Raw genomic sequence first — 26,885 nt, forward strand, 5'->3', positions numbered from 1 at the left:
CAAATTAATACTTAAAAGGTTAGTTCTGTTTATGCCAGTGTATGTGTTTAAAGAATTTTTCAGGGGTGCCTGGCTGGCTCTGTCAGTGGAGCATGGGACTTTTGATCTTGGGGTTGTAAGTTCGAGCCCCACGTTGAGTGTAGGGATCACTTAAAAATAAAGTCTTAAATTTTTTTTTTCCAGTATATACACAACTTCAAGTCCAAAGAGGTCAGAAAAATATTTACATAATAAATATGTAAGAAACTTTGGACTTTTATGGGTTTAGATGATGATTCCCCTCATGAATCAGCATAAAATTTCAGTTTGTATAAAGAATTCTGTACAGAATAAATTATTCTGAACATACAATTTTTAATGGTTTAAAATTTTAGAGTGGTCAATTTTAAACACTATCACTAAAAATGAGACAGTTTTGGTTTTGATTGTTTGCTACATAATATTTAAATAATGTCAGTTATGGGTATGGGCCTTGACTACAAATTATTCAACAATACGTAAACTAAAAATGTCTTCACTTCCTCAGAAGATTTAATTTTCCATTCAAATTTTGAAACCTTATCATTACCAACCAAAACAAAAATTCGAACAAAGAGCTCTTATTTCATTTTAATTTTCCAATATTTTAGAAGAAAATTATGGCTATTTAATTAAAGTACAAAACTTTTTTGCTATTAATTTTTTGCTATATAATCTATCACATTACTCTTCCTTGGTAACTAACTTTCTTACTCAACTATATGTGTTATAAGAACACTAAAATTTTTTTTTTAACTAATTAGTGGAGAATAAAATACTAGTGCATGTAATACTTGCTGCACTTGTAATGTATCAATATGATATGCAGACAATTAGCTTAAGGTTAGATCACTGATCAATCATTTTTTTTTGGCTAATTTCCTTTTCCAAAATTATGTTTCTGTATCTGATGTGAGATAAAGTAGTTGAAAATGTCACAATTATATCTATTTTATGTATTAAGTACTTACTAAAAGTAGAATGTGACTGAAAAACTGAAATAAACAAAAAAACGATGTGCCAAAATTAATATTTTAAAATAAACTATGAATAAAGGGAACACCGAGGCTTGTCTTAAGAAGCTGTTTGTCATTGTTTTTTTTTAGAGATTACAACACACATACAGTAAATGAATTTTATCAAAATACAGCACATTTCTTCTACTATATCCATAAAAATCAATTCCTATGTAAATAGTACTGAAAAACAACTAAAATGAGTTAAAATTTACAAAGAGTTGTTAAAGGGTTTCAATCAATATTATTAAAACTATACAGTACAATAACCAAATGATAACATCTTGAAAGAAGTGCAATATTTGAGTTCACATCTTTTGAAAATTACTGCCTATTTAACTCTGACTAGCAAGAAAGGAACGAGTCCAACTATTTTTGCAAAAATAATGTAAATTGACGTTTTTGCTAGTCCTATAAAAGTCTTAATTAAAACAAGGTTGAAGAACAAAGCATAACAGATTAAAAATTTCAAAATTATATTTCTTAGTAATTAAAAATGAATTGCAATAACTGAATATTGCTCTAACGAAAGGCTCCAGACTAGCCTTGACTAAAAACAGTTATTGGTCTTCTGTGGCACTTTTTTCTGGTCCAAATAACCATGCATTAATTCTTACCATTGCATGTTACTCAAATTTTATTGAATTACAAAGACAGAACAGAAACAAAATTATGGTTTGGATAAACAAATTAATAAACATCTATGAAATATTTGTTATACTAACAAGGAACAAAGGCAGCTGGTGGTAAAACACTATTCTAACACACTGATACACTTAGAAACCCTTTAAAGACTCTGAAGTGTCGAGTTCACATTTAATGTTACCTGTAGGAACAGCCCTTTATTTAAACACCTTTACACACTGGTAGGCCTCAAGGACCCATCCCTTTGCTCTACAACTCTCCACAGCAATTCTCTATCACTGTGCCAATTTCACAAACTTGCTTTGGTTTCCTAGCTCCATGCGTACTGTTTCCTTTTACTTTACCAAGGCAATGTGAGACCAAACAAAATCAAGAGGCTTTCCTAAATCTGCTTACACTTTGTGTTATAACAACACAATCTTAAAACTGGCCATTTTAGTTTCATTTGCTGCTTAAAATAAAAATTATAAATTAAGATTAAAATGGAATACTAATTATAAAACAGACTGCAAGGACCACCATTTGCAAAAAATCAAGAGATATCCATATCACAAAAAATGCATGGACATGAATCTACAGAGGAGTTAAAAATTTCCTGTGACTAAAAAATTAAAAACTGAATCACCAGTAGCAAATGTATTGTCAATGGCTATGACAAGAAGAGATCCTGTAGAGCTCGTAAAATGCAATTATTGTCTTTTTTATTTCTTTAAAAAGACATTATATTTTTATTGCATTATTTTTAATAAAAACACATTAACAGCTGTTTTTTCCATCTTTGCTTCCAGATTTTTATAGGAATTAAGTGTTTTAATCTGGCCTTGGAAAGTGAACCCACCAGCACCACCTTCACCTACTCACTCTTCAATTCAATATGCACATAGCAAAAACCAACACTTCAAATCTCTTGCCCGCATTAAAAAAAAAAGTAGTTTCAGCAGAAAAACATTAATACGAGTTGAATAAAAATAAGGGCACAAAAGCTATGAGACAGAAAGCTCTGCCATCTGTCTCTGGGCTACAATCAAGGCTAACTAGAGCCTTGCACAGAGTTCAGTCATGTGTATGAAATCCAAAAATAAACCTACAATCTATACAAAAACAACGTATGTTTGTTTTTGTAGCCTTGATTGCTATGTTTAAAAACCTAACAAGAACTTTTATATGGTATGAATTCAACAGTCTCCCCTATATACTGTACAGTGGTTTTTTCCCTCTAACCACAAGTTCCATTATTTCATTAATGTACAAATTTGAACATAATTTTTTGAGTTCTTCTTTACATATAAAAATAGTCAAAATATTAATTTCTCCTGCAAATATCTTCCAATAAATCTTGCTGCCTTCCCTCTTTTTCTGTCCACAATTCTTACGAGGAAACCTCTCGTACAATGATGAGTTCTACTGTGTTCTGGAAAGTTTTTAGCAAGGACACTGCTTGTCCATGTTCAATATTGATAAAACTGTAGCCATTAGCCTAGAAGAAAGAAGAAAAATGTCTTTAAGAAAAACATTTCATAGTAATTTATTTGCATCTGTACATTTAAATTTCTACTGGTAGTGCACAAACCTGGCAGAAAATAAGAATCATTCTGGCAATTTAAAACATTATGTAGACTCCTGGGCCCTACCCCACATCTATGAAATTAAAATCTCTGAAGATGGGACCCAGGAACCTGTACCTTGTCTACGTTGTCAGATGATTCTTATGTAGCACCCAATGTTAGGAAGCACCTGGCTAAGACACAGTGCCAGGCATGGCGTTATGTGTATGTGCTAACATGTAGATGAGGTCACCAAGATACAAGGTTAGCAGAGGGCAAGGACTACCCTTCCTATTGCCTTGGGCCAGCAGATGAACACTACATTTCTTATAATTTAGGCTTAACATTCATTAAGTCTTACTATACACCAGACACACAGTTCTAAGTGCTTCACATGAGTGAAATTCTTTTATTCTCGTAACAAACAAAAAGATTCTTTCACCATCTTAAAGAAGTTAACATTCCTGAACTTAAACCAAACGCTACGATATATCATCAAACATGTATTCAAAAATATCCACGATTTTCCAAGGTTCTAGGAAGAAATATCTTAAACTATGAAAATTTAGAGGGTGGCCTATAAAAAATGCCACTATTTTCATCCACAAATATTTAAGGAGAAACTTCACAAAATGATTTTTTTCAAAATCTGGCATTTAATAATTACTTGATGGGAAAGATCGTATAAAATGAAAAATTAAGAAAATAATAAAAAAATATATCTTAGTTACCTGAATAATTTTATCACCTGGTTGTAACAATTTTGATGCTGGTCCTTCAGGCTGTACCCTTGTTACAAATATACCCTTTAATAACAACAAAGAAGATAAACACTTAAGGGAAAACAGTATGCATCGATGACAGAGTAACAAGGAACAATTTTTCTTTGACAATATGTAAATATTTGAATCACAGTACAAGTTTTCTCCCTGTCTTCTCTGAATATTGTTACAACCCACTGTTATTTTTGGTGCTGGTAATTCTGACTTGAGTATAGTGACTTCTCTTAAAGTACAGATGGGCAGAAAAGTAATAACCAAATTTAAAAACCACTTCACAATATGATGAACATTTAAAACGGGATTTAATTTGTTTTCCTCAAACAATTAATTTGAAGTGATTACATTTCCAAACAAAAGCTGAACGATACAAAGAAAAATCAAAAAGATGGTATCTGTCTAGATTTATAAAAGTATCTGTTAGATTTTTACTTATGTACAAGAGGCATTAAGTAGTGAATAAAAACTTATCGGTATCTCAAGTACATATAAACAAACTCACATCGTCTTCAGGTCTGAATGGATTTCCTCTGCCCCCAACACCTCCTGATATGCTAAATCCAAGTTCTGGATCCTTTTCAACTCTCACTCGAATCTGAATCAATATGAAAATAAACTATTACTAGTATCTCAGAAAAAGCTACAATACAGTATTTAACTACTGGTAAAATTATATATAAAGATTCGTCTAAAATAAATATTTGGGCAGATGAAGGGAAACTATGACATGGAATATTATGTTAATGAGTTAGTGAGTTAAAGGCACAGCTGGGATTATAAAGCATAGCTCCTAACTTCATCTACTGCTATTTTCCAAGGATAGGCAACTAATTACTATTGATCCTTTTTTTTTTTTTTTTTAGATATCATGGATTTTAATGATATAGAGCACACACAGTTATTATCAGTTTCCATTTGTAAAACATCTAAATTACACAGTATCTCTGTTTATTGGGTGTTTCATAAGATATTTAAAAATCCCTGGGTGGTTGTTGGGTATCAACTCCTCATTTCCTGAAACTGTTTATATGCTTGCAGACATTGGGACTGATGATCAACTGATAGTATTTTTTATAGCCACTTTATAAAAAGAGATCAAGAACTAAACTTGTTACAAAGTACTCCCTTTCCCCAGAGACAAAATCAAACGAATAAAGCACACATTCTCTGCCTAAGTTTCTAACAGTATTATTTTACCAATAAACTATCAAAATATATAAATGTATGATTAGTCACTTTTTAAGTACTTTGTAAGACTTAATTCTCGAAGTAGTTTGGAGACTATAGCCAAATTTCAAACTCTCAGTAACAAATAATAGTAAACCATAATTTGCCAGTCAAGTTTCATGGTCTACTAATCATATTCCTGAAGAAGGTCTAATTACTGGAGTATCATCAATGGTTTTGTATAAACAACCACCTTAGGAAAAAAAAAAATCACACCCAAAACACTGCTATGTCAATTAATCAGAACACAGGGGATCACAAAGTCAAGATAAACCATTAAGTTTGACACCCTATAAACTTAACATGAAACCAAACCTTTCAACAAATTGGTAAAAACTATGTTAAAATTCTATATGGATTTATTGCTAATAGTTAACCTATAAAGTACATTAAGAACTTAGTTTCATATTTCAAATATTCTTGATTATTCTTACCTCTTGCCTTGCCAGTTCATGGCCTTGTCTAGGAGGACAATGGGGTTGTGTATATGGAGGCTGGTGGGCCACCTTCAGCATCAAGTAATCAATTAGTTGTTCTCTAGAGGGATGCCTTGCCACAGAAGCCTGAGGAAGGGGGTGATGTATTTGACTATAATTTGCCTGAGGCCTGAGGGGCTGGCCCATCTGTCCATTAATCAAAGGCATCTAAGAAAAACACGAAGTGTCTTAAAATGACCAACAATAATGTCTCATTACAAATATTTGGATTTTGTTCTTGGAGCATTACAAAAGCACTAGAGTTTAACATTCTAAATCACACAGTATCAAGCCACTTATACTATTTTTTCTAATTTTACAGTTTTAAAAGAAAAAAAGCTATTAATTCTAAACTTGCCTGACTGCTTGTAGATAGATTCTCATTCTTTAAAGTTTTCAAATGAAAGGAAATCCTATCTACATTTAAAATTATCTGCTTTTCTGTTCAATATGCATGGACTTATCTTTCTTACAGTAACCAAATGTTAAAATGATTATGTCAAAATTTAAAAATTTAAGCCCTTTTAAAAGGGTAAATTTTCCCACCTCACATACACACAGAAGAGGCATTTGTTCACGTTTTCTTCTGAACAAAAGTAGCCATTTCCGAGAGAGGATTTTTTCCTAATCTGACTGCATTTTCTACTTTTATTTTTTTCTTTCCAGAATTAACAAGTCAACACAGCTATACAGTAGAAAACTGATTTCTTCCTCATGTGTGTGTACCAGTTAGCAACTTTTAAACTCTCTAAATGTTAGTTCCATAAAATAGTAGTCACAAAAATGAAACTTTGACATTCTATTTTACTTTCTCCAAGCTACACAAAAAATCTGAGATAATTATTTTGTTGTTAAAGAATTATCCTTGTTTTAATGCTTCTCATCATTTAGACTGAATCTGAATTTTAGACTTAAAATCACCCTTGTGCAAATGCAGCTAACATCTGTTACGTTAGTATGAGGAAACTATCTGAAAAATAAGTTTACATTTGTATTATAAATATTTGCAATAAAGAGACTGCTGTAAAGAAGGGGGAAAGCTTTTTGGCTATTCAGTCATTTAAAACTTCATTGCTGATTATTGATAAAAAGGTGATCTTATTCACAAGTGAATTACAGAAAAACTTTGAGAGAGATATTGAGCTCCATTCTCCTAAAATTATCCAAAGTAGAAAAGTGTGTGAAAAGATTATGGTAATTGTTTTAGAACTGCATGCTCTTGTTACATGAAACTTGCTGAAGGAAACAAAGAAGTCTGGCCTTGGTGAAGATTTTTACTTTAAAAAAAGTTTATCTTTTTGGTGATGTTATACTTCAGAACTTGGTTAATTCTGAATTACAAAGTTTCCAACAGGTGTTTTCTTTTCTTTTTCTTTCTCTCTTTTTTTTTTTTTTCCAACAGGTGCTTCCTAACAGGGCACAAAGATACTATCACTCTATGACAAATCTTACCTTGGTTGGAGAAAAAGTGAATGAGGTACTCTATTATCCCTATATCTTAAAACAAAAACAAAAACAAAAACAACTGTGGTTGTTTACTACTTGAACATTGTAGATTTGAAGCAATTTATCCGCCAGGAGCCTTTAAATGGTTGTGTTGTCACTTTACTACTTATGCACAACTCTGTGGGCTACACTCGCTTTCTCCAAGCTTGTACCATTTATTCCTATGTGCGTGCAGATTCCGTACTGTTCTCCTGGGGAAAATTTTCCAAACAATAATTACTTCTGACCTATGCTAAGACTGCCTGATAACCTAGATTCTTGGTTGTGCCTGTTTACATCAATGTTAACCATGAAATATATTAAGCTATCATTAGCAGATGGCTCAGGAGAATAAAAGTATGAAACAACCCAGTAACCTAAACTACAAAATGGATATTAAAAAGAAAAAGAGGGGCGCCTGGGTGGCACAGCGGTTAAGTGTCTGCCTTCGGCTCAGGGCGTGATCCCGGCGTTATGGGATCGAGCACCGCATCAGGCTCCTCTGCTATGAGCCTGCTTCTTCCTCTCCCACTCCCCCTGCTTGTGTTCCCTCTCGCGCTGGCTGTCTCTATCTCTGTCAAATAAATAAATAAAATCTTTAAAAAATAAAAAAGAAAAAAAAGAAAAAGAAACTGAAAAACATAGCTTAATTAAAAGAAAAACAAAAAAAGGGTAAAATAAATAGTTATGTATGAACTTATGTTACATGGCTGGGTTCCTACTCTCAAAAACAACATAGAAGTTTTCACAGAATACCTAAGTATGCTTCAAAAAATGTATCAGGTTATACTAGGTATATGGAATTAATTAGGAGAAAGAACGGCTGAGAGAGAATATTAAAGAAAAGAATTATGTATCTGGTATTGGTGACAGAAAAGTAAGCTCTCTAAGGGATGCTTCAGTTACAAAAGTATTAAGAATACGATCATCATCTAGTCTACCACATACAAAAGTCTTTCAAGGGGATTTCTAATCACATTTAAAGTATTTTTAAATGCCTTTAATAACAGTAAAACATCCTCAAATGAAGAATTTAAGACAAGTTCATCTTTAATTCTCCAAAAGGTTTACTATCAGGATGCCAAAAAGCCTCTTATTTAAACAATAAAATAAGCAGATGACAGTAGAGAAATCCAAATATAACGATAAAATCATTTTCCACTGTGGTAAAAAATCATGGACTAAACTAAGTAGTAATAAAGACCGATAGAAATAACAGAACAAAAATCTATTTCATATTTCCCAATTAGTTTTTTTAAAAATCTTACTAATCAAGGAGGAAAAGTCCTCAAAAAATTACTTTCAGTGTTAAAGCATATATGTTATTTCCAGTTCAAAAGCTGTAAAACAAATGCAAAGAGATGTCTTCATTTATTTCCTGAACACCTACTTTCATCAAGCTGTCTGGAGGAACATCTTTGTGACTAAGTGTAGCTGACGAGTAGTTCGGCTGTCCTGAAATGAATATATCATCTTGACAAGGATCTCCTGGACAGGATGTCTGGGGATGCTTCAAATGAGGGGAAAATAAAAAGTAAACAAATAATGCTCTTTCAGATGTGAAACCAAAATGAAGATGACACTTCAAAGGAGATTAGGAAAAAATATTACTAGGTAGTGGAAAGATGAAGAACCAAGTCAACCATTATGATCATAGCTGCCATCAATATTAGTACCTTTATGATGGACGTGAACTAAACTTGCTGTGGTAATCATTTCACTATATATATATAAAATTATTATGATGTACACTTTGGACTAACACCATGTGATATGCCAATTATATCTCAATAAAACAGATAAAATATTAGTACCTTTAATATACACTGTTTAGCTATTTCTTTGTAATGCTTTTAGTTTTATTTCTAGTAATACCTAGCTTTTAACACTGTGAACAATTTAGCTATTAACGAAAGTTAAAAGTCCCAAATTTTAAGAGCAACTAAAATTTACTCCTGTTGAGTACTACAAAAAGGGTTTTTGTTTGTTTTTTTGTTTTGGGGTTGGTTTTTTTTTTTTTTTTTTGTAAAAGAAAAATAACTGCTATTCTTTTAACAGCACAGTGCCACCCAGGATTTTATTATTAATGATGGGCAGTACCAACAAAAACACAGTCTTATAAAATTCACTTTTGCTTAATGCTATCATACTAGTATTGGAGAGCTCCGTATTTTTAAAACCAATGGTTGGTGAAACACTTTTAAAATTAACTAGAGTTCATATTTTTGTATGTCAATAATATCCTTATAGTTTACCTCATTGATAGCTTTGGAGAAAAAACAAACTCAGTAGCTCATTGTCTCTGAATATTTTTATAAAACACTAGGAAGCAAGATGCCCATACTTTTCATTTTAATTTAGTTCTAAACACACCTAGCTACATTTTTGAAAACTAAAGGAACTGTGATAAATAGCACTATTGTTACTTTCAAAACAATATGTAGCTAGCAACACAGATATGTATACTACATCATCATTCTGAAAAATAATCTGAAATCTACTTCATTATGATATGCCACAGGATACACATAAGCCTAAGGGCTTGTTTTTTAATCTTAGAAACTTTATCTGCAACAGAGATAACATGTGCAGTTAGTTATTGGTTCAAAGCATCGATTAGCAATTTTAGATTTGGTTTGATCTAATTTTGTGTATTTATGCAATGAATATTTTGCCTTCCTTCCCCATTTTTGAGATGTGCTTTCGGAATGCATAGTAATCAACTTAGGTCATAGCCTGAAGTTTAAATTCAAGTCTGAATATATAACTGTTTATTTAGTCTTTAAAAGAACAAGGATATTATGAATGAAAAAGCAAAATGCAACAACCTCAAAGGCTCTAAGTTTAAGAATAATAAGCAAAAACTATTACTGTATAAGAATTTGGAAAGAACAATTGTCCTAGATGACCATAAAGATTACCCTTGAGTTAATACAAGCCCCTGCTCTTCACTCTATGGTTTTAGTTGGAATGAGTACCAGAAATGCAGGGCTTAATTAGTTATCACTCTTCTCTCCCCATTTCAAAGTGATAAATTACAAAACAATTGCAATGACTCTAACATAGAAAAACAGAGGGCAGAGCAAGAAAGGTGAGGTCCAGCCACAGCAAAGTGAATCCAGGAGACCACTCTTGTCCTAGAACACAACAATGCAAAAGCCAGCAGGTATTAAAAAGGGGGTGGTGATGAGGACCCTCAGGAAAAAGCAAGGATCCAGAAGTAAGAATCAATATGGAAATAAAACTATGGGGAGGAGACAAAATAATGCTATAAGAGGAGAAAAATCTTTTCAGAATGGAAGGAAAGGGGGAGAAATAAATATTTATTTAGAGGCCAGGCTACCACCTTAAGTTGTTACGAAGAGAAAAATCTTAAAATAGAGCCATACCAGAGTTGTTCTGTTCTTTCTCCTTCTCTGCCATTCTTATCATCTACCCTTAACTTTCATTAAAAGAATAAACCTTCCTTCTTCATCATTAATGACTATGCTGAAACATGTGTAATAAAGAATTCGGGTTTTTGCCTTTTCCATGGTACTTACTACAGTTTCTCCAGCCTTACATTTCATCATATTCAGTGAATTGTGATTAAACTTACTTCCAGGTAGTGCTTCTCATTTGCCAATTCTAAATCACTGAACTAAAAATTATTCTTCCCCGTAACACTTCTATGTACTACATATAGCACAGCCTTAAAACCATGACCTCTGGAGACTAGCTCATTTTATTAAGAGAAAACACCACAAAGCATAATAATTTTTAAAAAACCACTCAGTTATTCCAATTGCTCATCCCTATTTACATAAACAAGAGTTTACTACATCCTTAGCTTATAACCAAAGAAACTTGAGAGATAAATACTAAATCAGTTTTGCAGAGAGTTTTAGGACTAAGTCATGGAAGAACTAGAATGTAATCAAGATATCTAACCCACTGTAAAAACTTATTTTCTAGAAATGTGAAAACATTAAAACGGGGGTGTTTTTTTTCTTCTGTGTACTAAAAGTACTGGTCTACTGCAGGTACTCACTCGAAAAATGTGCCCACCAGAACCTCTTCCGTCTGCAACACTCAAGGCAAGGCTGCCTTGGCTGCCATGCAGATCCCTAGAGCTGCCATAGTGAAAGTTGCTTACAGCAGTAAAATTGGAATTAAAGGACCTTGACAGCATGCTCTGAATAAAGAGGGGATAGATTTAACAGAGATTAGTGTAGCATGCAATATTCACAAGACATGTTATGTACAAAGACGTATTTATAAGTAACCCCAATACCACGCAGGAATATCATGCATCAAATTTTCAGTGCCACTGCAAGAAATTGGCACTATTTACGATATATTTACATGACAACATACACACATACACATAAAGTACATGTAAACCAACCATTCACATGTTTTAAACACTAAAGAAGAAAGTACAAACATACAGTGCTTTTATAATGCTATCATTTCCTTTACTCCTAACGTACCTTAATAGAAGTTTGTCAGAAAAGAAGAACTGATGCCATACCTAGATGTATGTGTACATACGTAGTTATATATATAACACAAGCTAATTTCTCTATAAAGATAAATTTTACCAACAACTAGTTATTTCTAAGTCAAAATGGATTTCTAAAGTCTGCTTCATTTTATAGAAATCAATTCTATATTATTAAATAAATGGAGAATTTAAACATCTATACATACATAGCACAAAATAAATCTGCAAAACACAACTGGCTCTTGGGCACTGTAATTTCTAAAAAAAAAAAATTACCTTCTGCATTTAGAAACATGTCTTATATTAGAAAAAAGTTGAACATATACACAAAGTTTTAGGCTATAACACTTAAAAGGCTCCCACTGCTCTACAGTTACCAGGAAAAAAAAGTTAAGACAATGTACATGTAAAAAAATTCTCCCAATTAAATAAATAGATACTTAAGATTACATTTTAGGAGTTAGTAGTGGCATTTGCTGCTTAAACTTGAAGAACCACTGATGGAATCCTTACAATGATGAATCCCTTATCACTAATCCCAGAGTTGCCTGAAAAATATACCTCAATAAACACAATGCCTGGTTTTCATTGTTTCTGCTTATTAATTCCCAGAGCTGTAATATGCTTTTCTTTCAAGTGGATGCTTCTTGTCATGTCCCTAAATATTGAGGTTCTTATGGTCAAACTGAGAGCAACCACATTTTGAGCATGGCTTGCTATCAAGAAATACAGAAATATCATAACGAGCATTTCTATATTATTCCTAGGGAATATGTATGCCTTCTGCAGATTATGAAGTTGATCTCTAATACCAAGAAATATTAATGTGCCATTCCAGAATGAAAGGGATCTATAAAATTACAATGTACACTTTTAGTCATTTTGTGGATTCCAAAGTAATGGCTAAAGAAAAAGGTAAACGTAATAGGTCAAGCCTATACTTTCCCAGACCATTTCACAGACAATAAGGATTTGGCAGAGGCAATTCAGAGGTTCCATAAACATTTGATTAAAATGTAAAAATAAAGAAACTATACACACAACCACACATACACAGAAACATAAACAACACACACTGATATGTTACACATAGTTTTAACATGTTCTTAACTTGAGTGGTCCAAATGACCCTTTTAAATTCTATGTACAGCCTGGAACAAAGCTTCTTCTGTCGAACATATATAAAGTTTTTGTTAACTATGTCACTGACTAAGAAGGCTGAAGCTCAGAACAGGTCCGGTTTTGAACTCAGGCCTGTGCATAGACATCTACATAAAACTGCACCCTGTCACAACACAACACATTTGTGCAGAGCTCAATTAAGGAATACATCCTGGACACTGCTGTTCATTACATGCTAATTGTTGTAGAACAGCAACTGAATGTGAAAATTATGTTATGTTAATGGTATCCTGGTCGAGTGCTTCTTACCAGAATTATTAGTTTAATTAAATAAGTCTTGAGAAGCATGAGGTGAGATCTATTTATATGTCCAGATTCCAGGTACAGTTTGTTGCAGGGAAGGGAAGGAGGGGTTACTACTAGAAGGTTTAAAAACCAAGTAAGCTGCAATAACTTACCAATTTTTGTATTAATGCTAAGCAACTAAGCTGAGCAAAGTAGCAACTTTTGATTTGGGGACTTACCTCTAGAGGTGGGGCAGGCATTGTGAAATCCCCTAAGGGTATTGTTCAAATGTCTACCAGGCCATATGAATTATGTTTGGGGGAGGAAAGGAATTACAGAGGAGCAAACAGATTTTTCCATCACCCTCCACCATTGTTAAAAAATGTTTTCAAGTTTGTAGTCTAAATCATATTGCTCTCTGTCCTCACAGGCTTTTCTTAGTTTCCCCTCTAAATTACCGGTAGGCACAACTGGGAAACTACTGTCCTGTACTCTTGAAGTAACTGAATGGCCGATTTCTAAATATAGAAAGCGGAGAGGTACAATGAACAATGGGGTGGTTGCTACTTGCCTCCTATTTAGTCAAGTCTAGGTACATCTCCAACAGAAAGGGCAGTAATAGGGGAGAAAAGCTGCCGGAGATGTCAACTACTCAGAATACAATGATAACCAAACTCCTCTCTTCATTCAAATCTGCTCTTCTTTTTCTATGTTGGCATTCCCAACAACCAGTTATTCAAGGCGCCACTCAAGCTTAATTCCTTTTTCTCAAAGACTTATGAGAGGAATATTCTAATCACAAGTAAACTATTCTAGAGTCTGTTTTGAAACTGTCTCTTGAATTCTTGCATTTGTCTCAATTCCATCAATACATTTCTCATTTATTTTCTGGACCACTCGAGACCCTCATAACTCTATCAACTTAACTACAGCCTCTTCCTCCTCAAAAACAAACACACACAAAAACAAAACCAAAAAAACCCAAAACTATAGCACTTCCTCCTTCTAGTTTCATACTATTTCCAGAAGTTTATTTATAAAACAGCTATGGCATTCCTCTACTTAAGAAATTTCCAAATTCCTTAGAAAAAGCAAACAAGTTCAAAGAGCCTCAACAAAACGTACAGTTACAGCTGAGACAAAACGGATAAGAATGAGATTGCCTAAGGCCATTAGATGCTCAGCTATTTAAAGGTGAGAGGACAGTACTGAAAAGAGCTAACACTTACAGACAGAGGTTCAATGTGCATTGATGTAATATGGTACTAATCATATTTTAGGCATTCATTTTTGAAAAATCAGACCTAAGGAAGTTTTTTAAATGACTAACTGAGGCTGTATACACTTAGCTGTTTTAAAAAAACATATATTTAATGAACAAAGATAAGAAAATTCTTGGGTAAAAACCACTGAGAGACAGGAAGCTAAATCTTAAAGAGCATGCTTTATACACTTGAGCCACAGAACTGTGACACTAATTTATCAGTTGTACACAATAATTTAAAAAATTTTTAACTCCTTTCAAAAACTGACCTTTACCCATTAAGTTATAAACTGAACATGATCTTGTTATTTTACCAATGTTTTCCAAACTTCATTAGCAGCACAGATACCTGAGTTCAGACAGGTCAGAAATGCAGTTCAGAAAAGTCAAGAGTAAATGCCATGCCAAAAGCCATCTGTGTCAGTGACAGTGTTAGTCTTATAACATTAACTGGGAAAAAAATTCTTAGATAAGATATTTACATTTATATTTCTTGTTATTCTGCTAATTATATAGTAAAACTGCTATTTTTGTACACATAAATAACCAATAATTATTAACAGAGGAGAGCAGGACGTCAGAAAATGCTAAACAGAGGTACACATGTATATGCATGTATTATTTACAGTATGTATGGCACAATCTAAAAGAGATATACACATAAACATATGGAATGAATTTCAGCTCATCAGAAAACACTGGGGAATAAGAGACAGAAAAGAAACATATCCTACCATCTCAGTTGTTTTGTCTGGCTAAGTCTAGACTTGAACTCTATTTTAAGTACCAAGAAAAAACTCCTCAAATACAAGTATATATTCAGTACTTCAGAGTATCTTGTTTTACCTTGTTTAAGAAACAAAGAATACCAAATATTTTTAAGAAAAATAAGTTCATAGAGAGGAAAATGAAAAATTCATATTTAATTACCTTTTCTAACTTTTTGGCCTCGATGTGTCGTAGTACTTGTTCTCGCCAATCATGAGGAACTTTACTTTTTCCTGAAGGGTCTAATAAAGAATGTTCAGAACCAACCCTTGCATTTGGTCTTTTTGAAGGACTAGTCCGTGAATAATTAAAATCACTAACAGACATAGTTCTCTCTGGTATTTCACTAATGGAGGGTCGAGCACTCTGAGGCCTTGATGCATTTGGACCATCGATGCTATATGTTCGTGCAGAAAGAGGTCTCTGTGATCCTGACATCATTGGAGTTCTTCCCACTGAATGTAACTCTCTGTATGATAAATAATCTCCTTCAGGAATTTGGGCCCTCCTCGTGGGACCTGATTCACCAAGATTTACAGAAGCTGTAGAGGACACACTACTTTGTCGCTGAATTGTAGCTCGAGTTGCTCCAGGAATGAGTCGGTCATTTGGTGAGATGGCCCACATTTCCCCGTGTCTTCCTGACCCAAGTCTCTGATGTAAATGGTACCCAGTATTAGCTCGAACATTGTTATGGTTAGAGAAATTCATATTGGCAGAATGTTTAGCGTAACTGTGACTTTCTGTGCTCTCTGATCTAGGAAGGCGCTGAGGAGGAAAACCAACGTGATCTATTTGGGGATTTTGTTTGGTGTGCCACAAAGGGTCCTTGACGGCAGCACTGCTACTGTACTGGATATTATATTGTGGAGGACCATATATTTGAGGCGTGGATTGTGGGCCACTTGCTGCAGGGCCTCTTATTATATTTGGCTCTTCAGGATTATGATTTGAATCAAACTTGAAAATTGCCTTTGTACCTGATATTAAATCAGAAGATGAAGAAGAACCAATAAATACTTGCAAGGGTTGATCATACAAAAGTGTAGCAGACTTGCTCCTGACAATATTTTTTCCATCGACATTGGATGTTACTTTACTTGTTGCACTTGGCTGCTGTGGTCCATTATCACTAAGAATGTCATAGATTTTTAACCCTCCAGTCTCCATATTAGTTATACTATGAGATTTCACAACAGATCCAATTGGCCCACTTCTCTGAGGAGAGAGATCTTCAGTGCTTTTGGAAATACCCACATCAACGGTAGAATCAGTGACATGTGGTTCAGTCCTCCCAGGAGACTGTGGAGTTTCCTCAGAATGTCCATTTACCTTATTTACACATTCCAGATTAGGATACTTATTTCCATTTTCCAAGGGCTCAGCTTCTCCTTTAGCATTAATGCTTAAAAAGTCTGTTCCAAGCACTATATCCTGTGTCTTTGATCTTTCCACTATCTCTGGTTGAAACGTATCATTAGTTACAAGTTTATTAAGATTCATATTGATATGGTCTAATCTGTGAGATTCATCAGATGTGGCCATTGAGTCAACATCTTTCTCAATAAGAACCAATCGCTCTTCAATATTCAAATCATATTCAGGTAAGTTAAAATCTTTTTTATCACGAACCTGGAATTTTTCTTCTGTTGAATGATTTAAAATATCTCCATTTTGTAAAAGGCTGTTAAAATTTTCATCTTCTTGCCTAAAACAAAGAATTTTATCACAAACATAAAGCTCAGTTTCTTAGTAATAAGAAACATTAACAACTACTTAGTTAATGTGTAGGTACAAAAAGTTAAAAGACCTGATGGGAGTCAAAGATGAAAGTCATTTATTAGCAAGGAATAATATTAAAATATTATTGTAATAATCAAATAATATAGCTTCACATTAAATGAAAACAAACAAAGCAACTAAAATTCATAGATAATATCACCAATCACTTTGTCAGAATAAAGTTTAACAGAAGTAAACAGTGAAGAAAAATGGACTTATAATAGCACCTTTTCATGAATGTGCTACAAGAGGAAATGCTTGAAAGATGGACAGACACATGAAAGCCAGTAACTTGAATAGGTGAGCAAAGAGCACAGAATATTTTTACAAATAATTCTGAACCTTACATTATTAACCAAAGTTAGTTATATTAACTGAGTAGTTATTATTAGATTTAAATATATAAATAAGGAAATTGCAAAAAGCTAAGAATTAAACAATTACTCAAAGTTCTACAAAAAATGAAGAAAGTAGGCTATACTAAAAAAAAACCTTACAGAACTCAACAAAAAGTCAATTTTACTGTACAGTAATTTAAAAAGTAAAATAAAATAAACAATGCAGCACTGAAAAAATATGAAGATCAAAAGCAAAACTAAGTCTAATCACTCTTCTAAGTTATCTTACTGTATTTGTCAAATATTTATAAATGTGCTATCTCAAAATTACAGAAAACATTTTATTTCTGCCTGGTGGAAATAAATCTACTTATATTTCACACAAATATGAAGACATATTTGTGTCCTCCTGTATAAATATTCAAGTTATGTTTAATAAATATTCCTTAGTATTGATCTTCCCACTAGGTAACAGACTATAATCATTATTAAAAATACAACATAGGGGGGAGGTGCCTGGGTGGCTTAGATGGTTAGGAGTCTGAATTCGGCTCCGGTCATGATCTCCAGGTCCTGGGATCGAGCCCCACATCAGGCTCCCGGCTTCCTCAGCAGGGAACCTGCTTCTCCCTCTCCCCCTGCTTGTATGAGCTCTCTCTCTCTCTCTCTCAAATGAATAAAATCTTAAAAAAAAAATAAAACAAAACAAAAACAACAAAGGTGTGGCTATATCCCTTTGACAGCCTTTATTTCATTACACAAAAAACATGATTTATATAATACTAAACTACTTCTCAACAAAATATTGGTAACATTTTATTATTCAAGAAATTAATCATTATCTTAACATCTAAGAGATTATAAAAATTATTATACTACCACACTAGGTCATAGCCTCAAATTCAGAGAACAGATATAAATAATTAATCATAATTACAAGTATGTAATAGCTAAACTCATTTTGCAACATAAAATTCATCTTCCTTTTAAAACAATATGAATCAAGACAAACAAAATTTGACTTAACTGTGCCTGGAATTTAAGAACCATTTTACTCTAAAAAGTAGTCAATAATATCCCTACAATAAACTTTGGGTTCAGTAGTAACCCAAATCTTTCTAATAAGCACCTAGCTGATACATTAACATGAAGGTAAAACAACACACGTTATTTTGATAGCCAAGTAGTTTGAAAGCCCAAATAATAGTTGTTTTAACTTCAGCTAATTTTAGCCTGTAGGAATTAAGTCTTGTTTAGATAGTCTGACCTACAAATTTAAGTCTGATTCAAAGATACAGAAGTAATTAAAAATACTGAATGCCCTTTAATGGCATCCCCCAAAAATGAGAATCTAAAAAATACCCATTTCAACTTGAACTACTCCAAACAAGCTGTTTATGTTGTCATATCTAAAAATACCATAACACTGTCCAACTTTTTAATGAAGAGAATTAGAATATTTTAAATCCTTTCTTCCCCATTTATTTTTTTTAAGGTTATTTATTTTTTCAGTAATCTCTACACCCCATGTGAGGCTCAAACCCATGACTTTGAAATCAAGAGTCACATGTTCTTCCAATTGAGCCAGCCAGATGCTCCTTTTCTTCCCCACTTAAAAAACTAACATAAATGGAAATGTAGCAAAGTTAAATAAGTAGTAATAAAATGGAAAAGAAATCATATACTACCTGAACTACTTCTATAATATTAATTTGTGAAATCTCCTTTGTTTTAGTCATATATATTTATTTGCCTTATTATCTCTATTGTACAAATAAATGATTCTGTTAAGATATTCACAAACCTGATTTTGGAATTAATACCAATATGAGTTTGTTTCATTGGAGAGCAGAGTGAGGTATCTTGACTACTATCAGTATTAAGAGAAACTGAATCAGACATCCGAGATGGAGAAGAACAGTTGCTGTTATTCTGATTGCTATTGTGTGTAACTTCATCTGATAAAGAATCTGTATCCTTTGCACCATCTGAAACAAAAAAATTTAAGTTGTTGATAAAGTCACTAAGGATTTGAGTTTAATACTTTGCAGTGATGACAAATGGCATTTATTGTCCTGGTTCAATATATAAAGAATTCTATGGATTATAAAATAAACAAAGGCACTTCTGAAAATTCAGTCCTAATACACACGAAGATTAAATAATTTAAAACTTGTGATGCCATTAAGCTTTTGACAAATATAATCTATGTTAAGATTACTGAAAGTTTTAGTTTTAACTACGGACAAGATTATATTATACAATGTTTTTCTAAGGCCATCAATTAGTTTTAGTGAGTATGGCTCTTGCACTCATTCACTGTATTTTTTTTCAGTAAGCTCTACACCCAACATGGGATCAAGAGTCACATACTCTACCAACTGGGCCAGCCAGGTGCCCCCTCATTCACAACTTTAAAAAGTCATAATAATAAAGAATAAACAATACAGTTCACATCCTAAATTTGTAAATTTATCTGGGGAAGAAATTATCTCATACAAGTGTGGAGCTGTTTTCATCTGTTTTGAAAATAAAAATGAGCAATACAGTCAATTTAAAAAAAAAAAGGCACCAAACAAATCAAGAAGTTGCACAAGGTGAGCTCTCTTTTGCTATTCTTTTTTTTTTCTTTTGTATTCTTAAACCATTTTAAAGTGCATATGAAAAATGATCACTATATGAGACGGCTTTTGTTTTTTATATAAACAGAAATAGACAATATTCATATTCCATTATAGGCAGGTACTATTAAAAAGTATTATTATTTTTTTAAAGTAATGATAAAAAGACAGTAACTTGGGGCGTCTGGCTACCTCATTCGGTGGGGCATGCAATTCTTGATCTCAAGGTCATGAGTTCAAGCCCCAAGCTGGGCAAAGAGCTTACTTAAAAACAAAATGAAAAAAGATAGTAACATAGTATCTTTACAACCCTGGAGACTGTTTTTAATGCAATTCTACCCAAATCATAGGAAGAGTATATATAGACACAGTCATAGGAGATTATATGAATTAAAGATATTTTTTCTGTTCCAAATATCTTAGGAGCACAGTTCAAGTAGTCTGGATTCTTTACAGTTGACAATAATAGCACATGGGGCTTTCTAGATTCAACTTGAAGGTATTTGGGTGCTGGAGTCTTAATTTTTAAAATACTGTTAAGCAAGATGGCAGGTAAGTTCTTTCCTAGATCATCTTCTTCTTCTTCTTCCACCTCCTTGTGACAGATAGTAACATGTAAAATATTTAGCATAGTAAACAGCAACTAGTAAGTACTCAAATATCACTATCACTATTATTATGAAACACAAACTATATAAAAGCCACCTTGATGTAAGTTTCATTAATGCCATAAAGGCAAAGACTGGATGAGATAGTATAGACACGTTCAGGCACTAGGGGGGAGTAATGAGGGAAGCATGAAAGGAAGGGATAGATATTCTTCAAGTTCCCTTTCATTTCTAAGAGTCTGAGATTCTGTTACATGAAAAAAAAAGGCTGGGTGTGAGGAAGGTTTAAAAAGATTTCCAGGACAGATAAAAGAACAACAAGTACTATTTTACATCACGTACTGTGCTAGATCTGAATACTGAATAATCTAGCACATTTGATACTCACAAATTCCTTCATTAGCCTCAATTTATGTCAAGTTAGGTAAATTCATATGCATAAAATTAAGCTCAAGGATTACCCAGCAAATAAGCAGCAGAAACGGAATCACAATGCAGGCTTATCTGCCTATAAAGGCCACGCCCTTATACATAACCTTGCATGAGAGACGAGAAAATATCTGCTAAGATTCTTATTTAAAAACAAGAAGAAGGAGTAGACCTTTTAGATAGGCTTATTTTAAAAACTTTCGAAAAAGTGTTTTAAATAAAATAATGACATTTAATGAAATTTATTTCAAAAGAATTTATAAATCTGATAAATTCAGCCCATTTCTATTCCTAGTACTTTCAACATCTAACCTTTTTTGTTATTACTAAGAGCTACCACTTTCGGCTGGTTAATAGAGCTTTCAATTAATGGTGGTCGCATCTCTGCCATTTTCATCTCTTCATCAGAAGAAAGTTCTTCAGATTCCTAATTTAAAGAAAAAAAGTATTTAAATAAATTTTGGTTTCTTTAAATGAATAGATATTAAATCATAAGAACTTCAAAGGGAAAAGATAATTCAGAACATGGATGAAAAACCTTTTTATGGTAATAGTAACTAAAACTAATATATAATTTAAGTTTTTCAAGATATGGTAATAAAATTATGGTAATTATTAACAATTATCCCATAGTCAAAGTGGCTATGGGGTAACATTCCATGGTAGGTCTTAACTCAAGTGTATTAATGATTAATATGTGGCTGGTACTACGCCAAGTGCTAGAGAAACAAAAATGAATGAAACACAATCTCTGTCTTTGAAAAACTCAGTTTAGAGAAGGTGTTCCAACCAAAAGTCTCTTCCTAATTCTCACATTTATCTCCTCCAAGATTATCAAGTTGCAAGGAGTCAGAAGGACTGAGGTGCTCTTTCATTAAAATGAGTTAATGGCAATTTTTGACCAATTTGAAGATAGAATTTTTTATTATTCTCCATGAATTTTGCTCTAATATTTGACAACGGTTCCTTGATTATCTGCTATTGAATGCTATAAGTGAAAGGGGGTAGCAAACAAAAGGACCTAGTAGTAAACAACTATTTATAGAAATATTTTAACATCGCAAATACTGTATATAAAAAACAGAGCTTTTGCAAATTATTATTCCTAATGATGAAAATAAATAAATAATATGATGAAAATAAATAAAAAGTCTTAAACATTGTTCTGTTAAAATTACTAAGACTTTCCGTTACTTGTAAGTCACATAATAAAGATATGGACTAGGGTCAGAAAACTATTTCAGTAAAAAGGCCAGATCGTAAGTATGTTACACTTTGAGAGCCTTAAGTCTCTTTTCCAACTACCCAACTCTGCCATTGTGGCACACAAATAGCCACAGACAACATGTAAACGAACGACTGTGGTTGTGTGCCAGGAAAATTGAATTTCATCTAATTTTCCACATGTCATGAAATAGTCTTCTTACTCTGATTTTTATTCAATATTTAATAATGTAAAAGCTGTTCTTAGCTTGCAAGCCATATAATGACAGGCAGGGGGCTAGATACAGGTTATAGGCCACAGTTTGCCAAACCCTGTTCACGACTGTACTACAATGGAAAGACACTTCTAATTAGTAGAACAGGAAGAGAAAGTAAAGAAGGAAGGAACAGAAGCGAGGGGTGAGGTAAGACAGAAATGACATTCTGCACAAATTAAAGCATGGAAATAAGAGAAGGTATGCAGAGCATACCAACTCCATGTAGCTAGAGCTCAGATAACTAGCAGGAGACAGAAAAATTAGACTGGATTGAAGAGGGAAAGGTTATGCTCTTAAGTATGGACTCAGGTATGTGCTGGTCACTATTGGAAGTTGTCAAGCCAGGAACTCACATCAGATTATCTTTCAAAATGGTAACTCTGATATTAAGAATGTACAGGAAGAGAAAGAGACCAGCATAAAGGGATCTGGCTATCCTACAGTTCTAAAGAAAAAAACGTTTAACCTTAGGCAATGGCAGTGATGGCTGATGAAGAGAACATGACAGGAATTTTGGAATGAATAGGACCTAATGACAGAATGAATGCAAAGAATGAGAGAACGGGAGAAGGAAGGGCAAATGGTCTCTCCTAATTTTGATACGTGCAGTACTTTCAACTGCTGAGCAGACTTCTTCCTATACTACACCTGGCATCTGGGAGCTACAGCCTCCTACATTTCCTCTCACCTTTCTGTTTCCTGTGCTCAAGTCAATTAATGTACCTGAAGTTAGCTCTTATTTTATCCTTCCTCACTCTTTCTCTTTGGATTGCATTTTCTTCAATGTTATGTTTAATGTAGATAATTCTTCAATTTATAATCTAGCTTGCATTTCTCTTCCAAGCTAAAGATACACATTTCCAGTGACCTACTGAATACGTCTAATGGATGGTCCTGTTAAGTGTTCAACTACCAGATATTCAAAAACAAACTAGTCCTTCAAAGCCTGCTTTGAAACCCAAGTTCAGTTAATGGCATCATCATCCTATTCAACCAAAGTTATGTGACTATTCCCTCTTCTCCACTTCTTATAGTCAGGGATATTTACATAGTAAATCTCTTACATTCTTAAAATTAAGTTCCAGTCCACATTTTCTAGTATTATTATTCTAAAAGCCCTCAAACTTGGGAAGATTCAGTAGTTGTTGCCAGATAACCTTAATACATAGCTCTATCACAAGTACTGCTCTGCTAAAAGGCCTTCAGTGGCTCCTCAAAGACTACAGAACACTAAATCCAAACTCTTCAGCATGGCTTTCCAGAGCCTCATCATCAGGAGTCAAACTATTCTACTAATTTTGTTTCTTTCTACCACCCCTGATAAACTCAGATAGATGGAACATGCTTTTTTCTACATTTCTCAAGCACACTCTTTTGCTATCATTATTCCTTCCATATTTTATTCAGTTCTCCTATTTCTGCTGGATGAAATACTCCAAGTACAAGTTAAACAGCCCCTTGATCCTAAAGCATCTCGGTTGTTCCTAGCCAGAAAATATCTCTTTTCTAAATTTATGTAGCACTTAGTATTTTTATTACTTAGTACTTTTCTTATATACTAAGCACCTTCTAACCTTGATTATATCTATATACCCATGTATCTATTCTGCCACCATAGCTCCAAACACAGTGCCTTACACATAGAAATCATACAAAATAAAGTATTAAGTTCACTAGGACAAACCTAATAACCTTTTCACAGATTATGTTATATTAGGCCCAATGTATTTAATAAGTGTATTGAATGATGTGATCCATTTAAAGTACATTCACAAGCCACGAGGTTTCTTTCTTGCAGTGAATACCAGCTTAAAGGATAATCTTGAAGACAGATGTGCTTTGAATATATTTAAATTTTTCAGGAATAAAGATGCTACTATGAACCCACAATATCACCTTTTCTATATACCAGTGCTCTCTAAAAGAACTTTCTATAATGATAAAAATGCTCTGTCTGTGCAGTTCAACATGGTGGCTGGACGTAGCTACTGATCATTTGTAATGTTGACTAGTAAAACTAAGAAGCAGAGTTCTTACCTTTATTTACTTAATTTAAATAGCCACTTATAACTAGTGGATACATAGTGGAAAATGTAGCTATAAATCAAAAACACTTCAGAATTTAATTTTGTAAAGTTAGAGCTTTACCATTTTACATTATCTCCAGCAGTATATGAGGGGAAGCAAAAAAAAAAAAAAAAAAAAAGTGCAGCTACTTCTGGAAAACTGGCATTTTCTCAAACAGGTAAACAGTTACTATATGATTCAAAGTTCTACCCCTAGGTATATATCCAAGAAAAAAAAGAAAATATTTACTGACACAAAAACTTGTATCCAAGTATTCACAGTGGCCTTATGCACTATAGTCAAAATGTGGAAATAACCAAAATGTCCATCATTAATGATACAATGGAGTATTAATGGTCAAATCTATAGAGGCAGATAATCAGTAGATAAGATGGTAGGGCTCAGGGGGATGGAGTGGTTGTGGGGAGATGGCTATGAAGTACTGCCTTTCTTTTGGGGGTAACAAACATTTGAAAAGTAACTGCAGTGAAGGTTGAACAACTTTTAGTAGACTAGTAGCCACTGAATTCAAGCCCCACATCAGGCGTGGAGTCTACTTAAAACAAAATAAAAACAAAACTGGAGGTATCAAAATCACAGATTTCAAGATATACTACAAAGGTGTAGTAATCAAAACAGTGTAGTACTGGCACAAAAACAGAAACACTGATCAATGGAACAGAATAGAGCCCATAAATAAATCCATGATCATATGGTCAATTAATCCTTGACAAAGCAGGAAAGAATAACCAAAGGGAAAAAGAATGTCTCTTCAACAAATGGTGTTTGGAAAACTGGACAGCAACATGCAAAACAATGGAAGTGGACCACTTTCTTACACCATACACAAAAATAAACTCAAAATGGATTAAGGACTTAATTGTGAGACCTGAAACTATAAAAATCCTAGAAGAGAGCACAGGCAGTAATTTCTCTGTCAATGGTCATAGGAACATTTTTCTTTCTTTTTTTTCTTTCTCTTTTTTCAAGATTTTATTTTTATGTCATCTCTACACCTAATGTGGGGCTCAAACTCACAAACCTGAGATCAAAAGTCGCATGCTCTACTGACTGAGCCAGCCAGGTGGCCCAGAACATTTTTCTAGACATGTCTCCAGAGGCAAGGGAAACAAAAGCAAAAATAAACCATGGGGACTACATCAAAATAAAAAAACTTCCCCACAGCAAAGGAACCAATCAATAAAACTAAAAGACAACTTACTGAATGGGAGAAGATACTTGCAAATGACACATCTGATAAAGGGTTAGTATCCAAAATATATAAAAAACTTAAAAAACTCAACACCAAAAAACAAATAATCTAATTTAAAAATGGGCAGAAAACATGAGCAGACATTTCTCCAAGAAGACAAAGAGAGGGCCAACAGACACATGAATAGGTTCTCAACATCACTCATTATCAAGGTAATGTAAATCAAAATCACAATGATGTATCACCTCAGAACTGTCAGAATCGCTAAAATCAAAAACAAGAAACAACAAGTGTTGGTGAAGATGTGGAGAAAAGGAACCATCTTGCACTGCTGGTGGGAATGCAAACTGGTACAGCCGCTGTGGAAAATGGTGTGGAGGTTCCTCAAAAAAATTAAAAATAGAATTACCATATGATCCAGTAATTCTACTATTGGGTATTTACCCAAAGAATATGAAAACACTATTTTGAAAAGATATATGCACCCTGATGTTTATGGCAGCATCGATTACAACAGTCAAAATATGGAAGCAACCCAAGTGTCCATCGATAGATGAATGAATAAAGGTGTGTGTGTGTGTGTGTGTGTGTGTGTGTGTGTGTGTAGCTATCTATCTTGCCATAGACAGACAGATATACTGGAATATTACTCAGCCATCAAAAAGAATGAAATCTTGCCATCTGCAACAACAAGGATGGCTCTAGGAAGTATAATGCTAAGTGAAGTCAGAAAAAGACAAATACCACATGATTTCACTCATATGTGGAATTCAAGAAACAAAACAAATGAACAAAGAAAAAAAGAGACAAACTAAGAATCAGACTCTCAACTACAGAGAACAAACTGATGGTTACCAGAGGTGGGGGATGGGTGAATAGGTGATGGGATTAAGAGTGCTCTTGATGAGTACTCAATTAAGTACAGAATTGCTGAATCACTATATAGTACACCTGAAACTAATATAACCCTGTATGCTAACTATACTGAAATTAAGAAAAGAAAAAAGTCTCAGACATTCAAGGAAAAAAAAAAACTTCACAACCAACGATAAATGCTTAAATAAGTGAAATAATTTAAATATACCTATGGTAACCTTTTTATTGTTAAACAGTTGAGATGATGTATTTTAAAGAATTAGAATAGAACCACCACAATCTAATTTACATAGTAAACATTTGAGTGCAATACAGGTATAAAATTTTAAGTTCAAAGTGATAAATAAGTGATAAT

General features: G+C 33.4%; 1 protein-coding gene across 5 annotated transcripts in view; it reads right to left on the reverse strand.

The window, feature by feature from the left end:
* Positions 1-1,092: 1,092 nt before the first annotated feature.
* Positions 1,093-26,885, reverse strand: part of ERBIN (erbb2 interacting protein) — a 121,798-nt gene continuing 96,005 nt past the window's right edge. The window contains exons 19-27 of one of the 5 annotated variants that reach the window (XM_040622221.1): positions 21,206-21,320; positions 19,040-19,223; positions 15,278-16,823; positions 11,221-11,364; positions 8,581-8,700; positions 5,664-5,792; positions 4,505-4,597; positions 3,955-4,029; positions 1,093-3,156 (exon numbers count right to left, since the gene is read on the reverse strand). In XM_040622221.1, coding sequence (XP_040478155.1) covers positions 3,049-3,156; positions 3,955-4,029; positions 4,505-4,597; positions 5,664-5,792; positions 8,581-8,700; positions 11,221-11,364; positions 15,278-16,823; positions 19,040-19,223; positions 21,206-21,320 — 2,514 coding nt within the window. In that variant the 3' untranslated portion in view covers positions 1,093-3,048. Of the gene's footprint in view, positions 3,157-3,954; positions 4,030-4,504; positions 4,598-5,663; positions 5,874-8,580; positions 8,701-11,220; positions 11,365-15,277; positions 16,824-19,039; positions 19,224-21,205; positions 21,321-26,885 lie in introns of all 5 variants that reach the window. The other 4 variants (XM_040622220.1, XM_040622223.1, XM_040622222.1 and 1 more) reach the window with 4 other exon arrangements.

This window comes from Ursus maritimus, unplaced genomic scaffold (genome assembly GCF_017311325.1).
Source record: "Ursus maritimus isolate PB19 unplaced genomic scaffold, ASM1731132v1 scaffold_5, whole genome shotgun sequence".
NCBI classification, from domain to species: domain Eukaryota; kingdom Metazoa; phylum Chordata; class Mammalia; order Carnivora; family Ursidae; genus Ursus; species Ursus maritimus.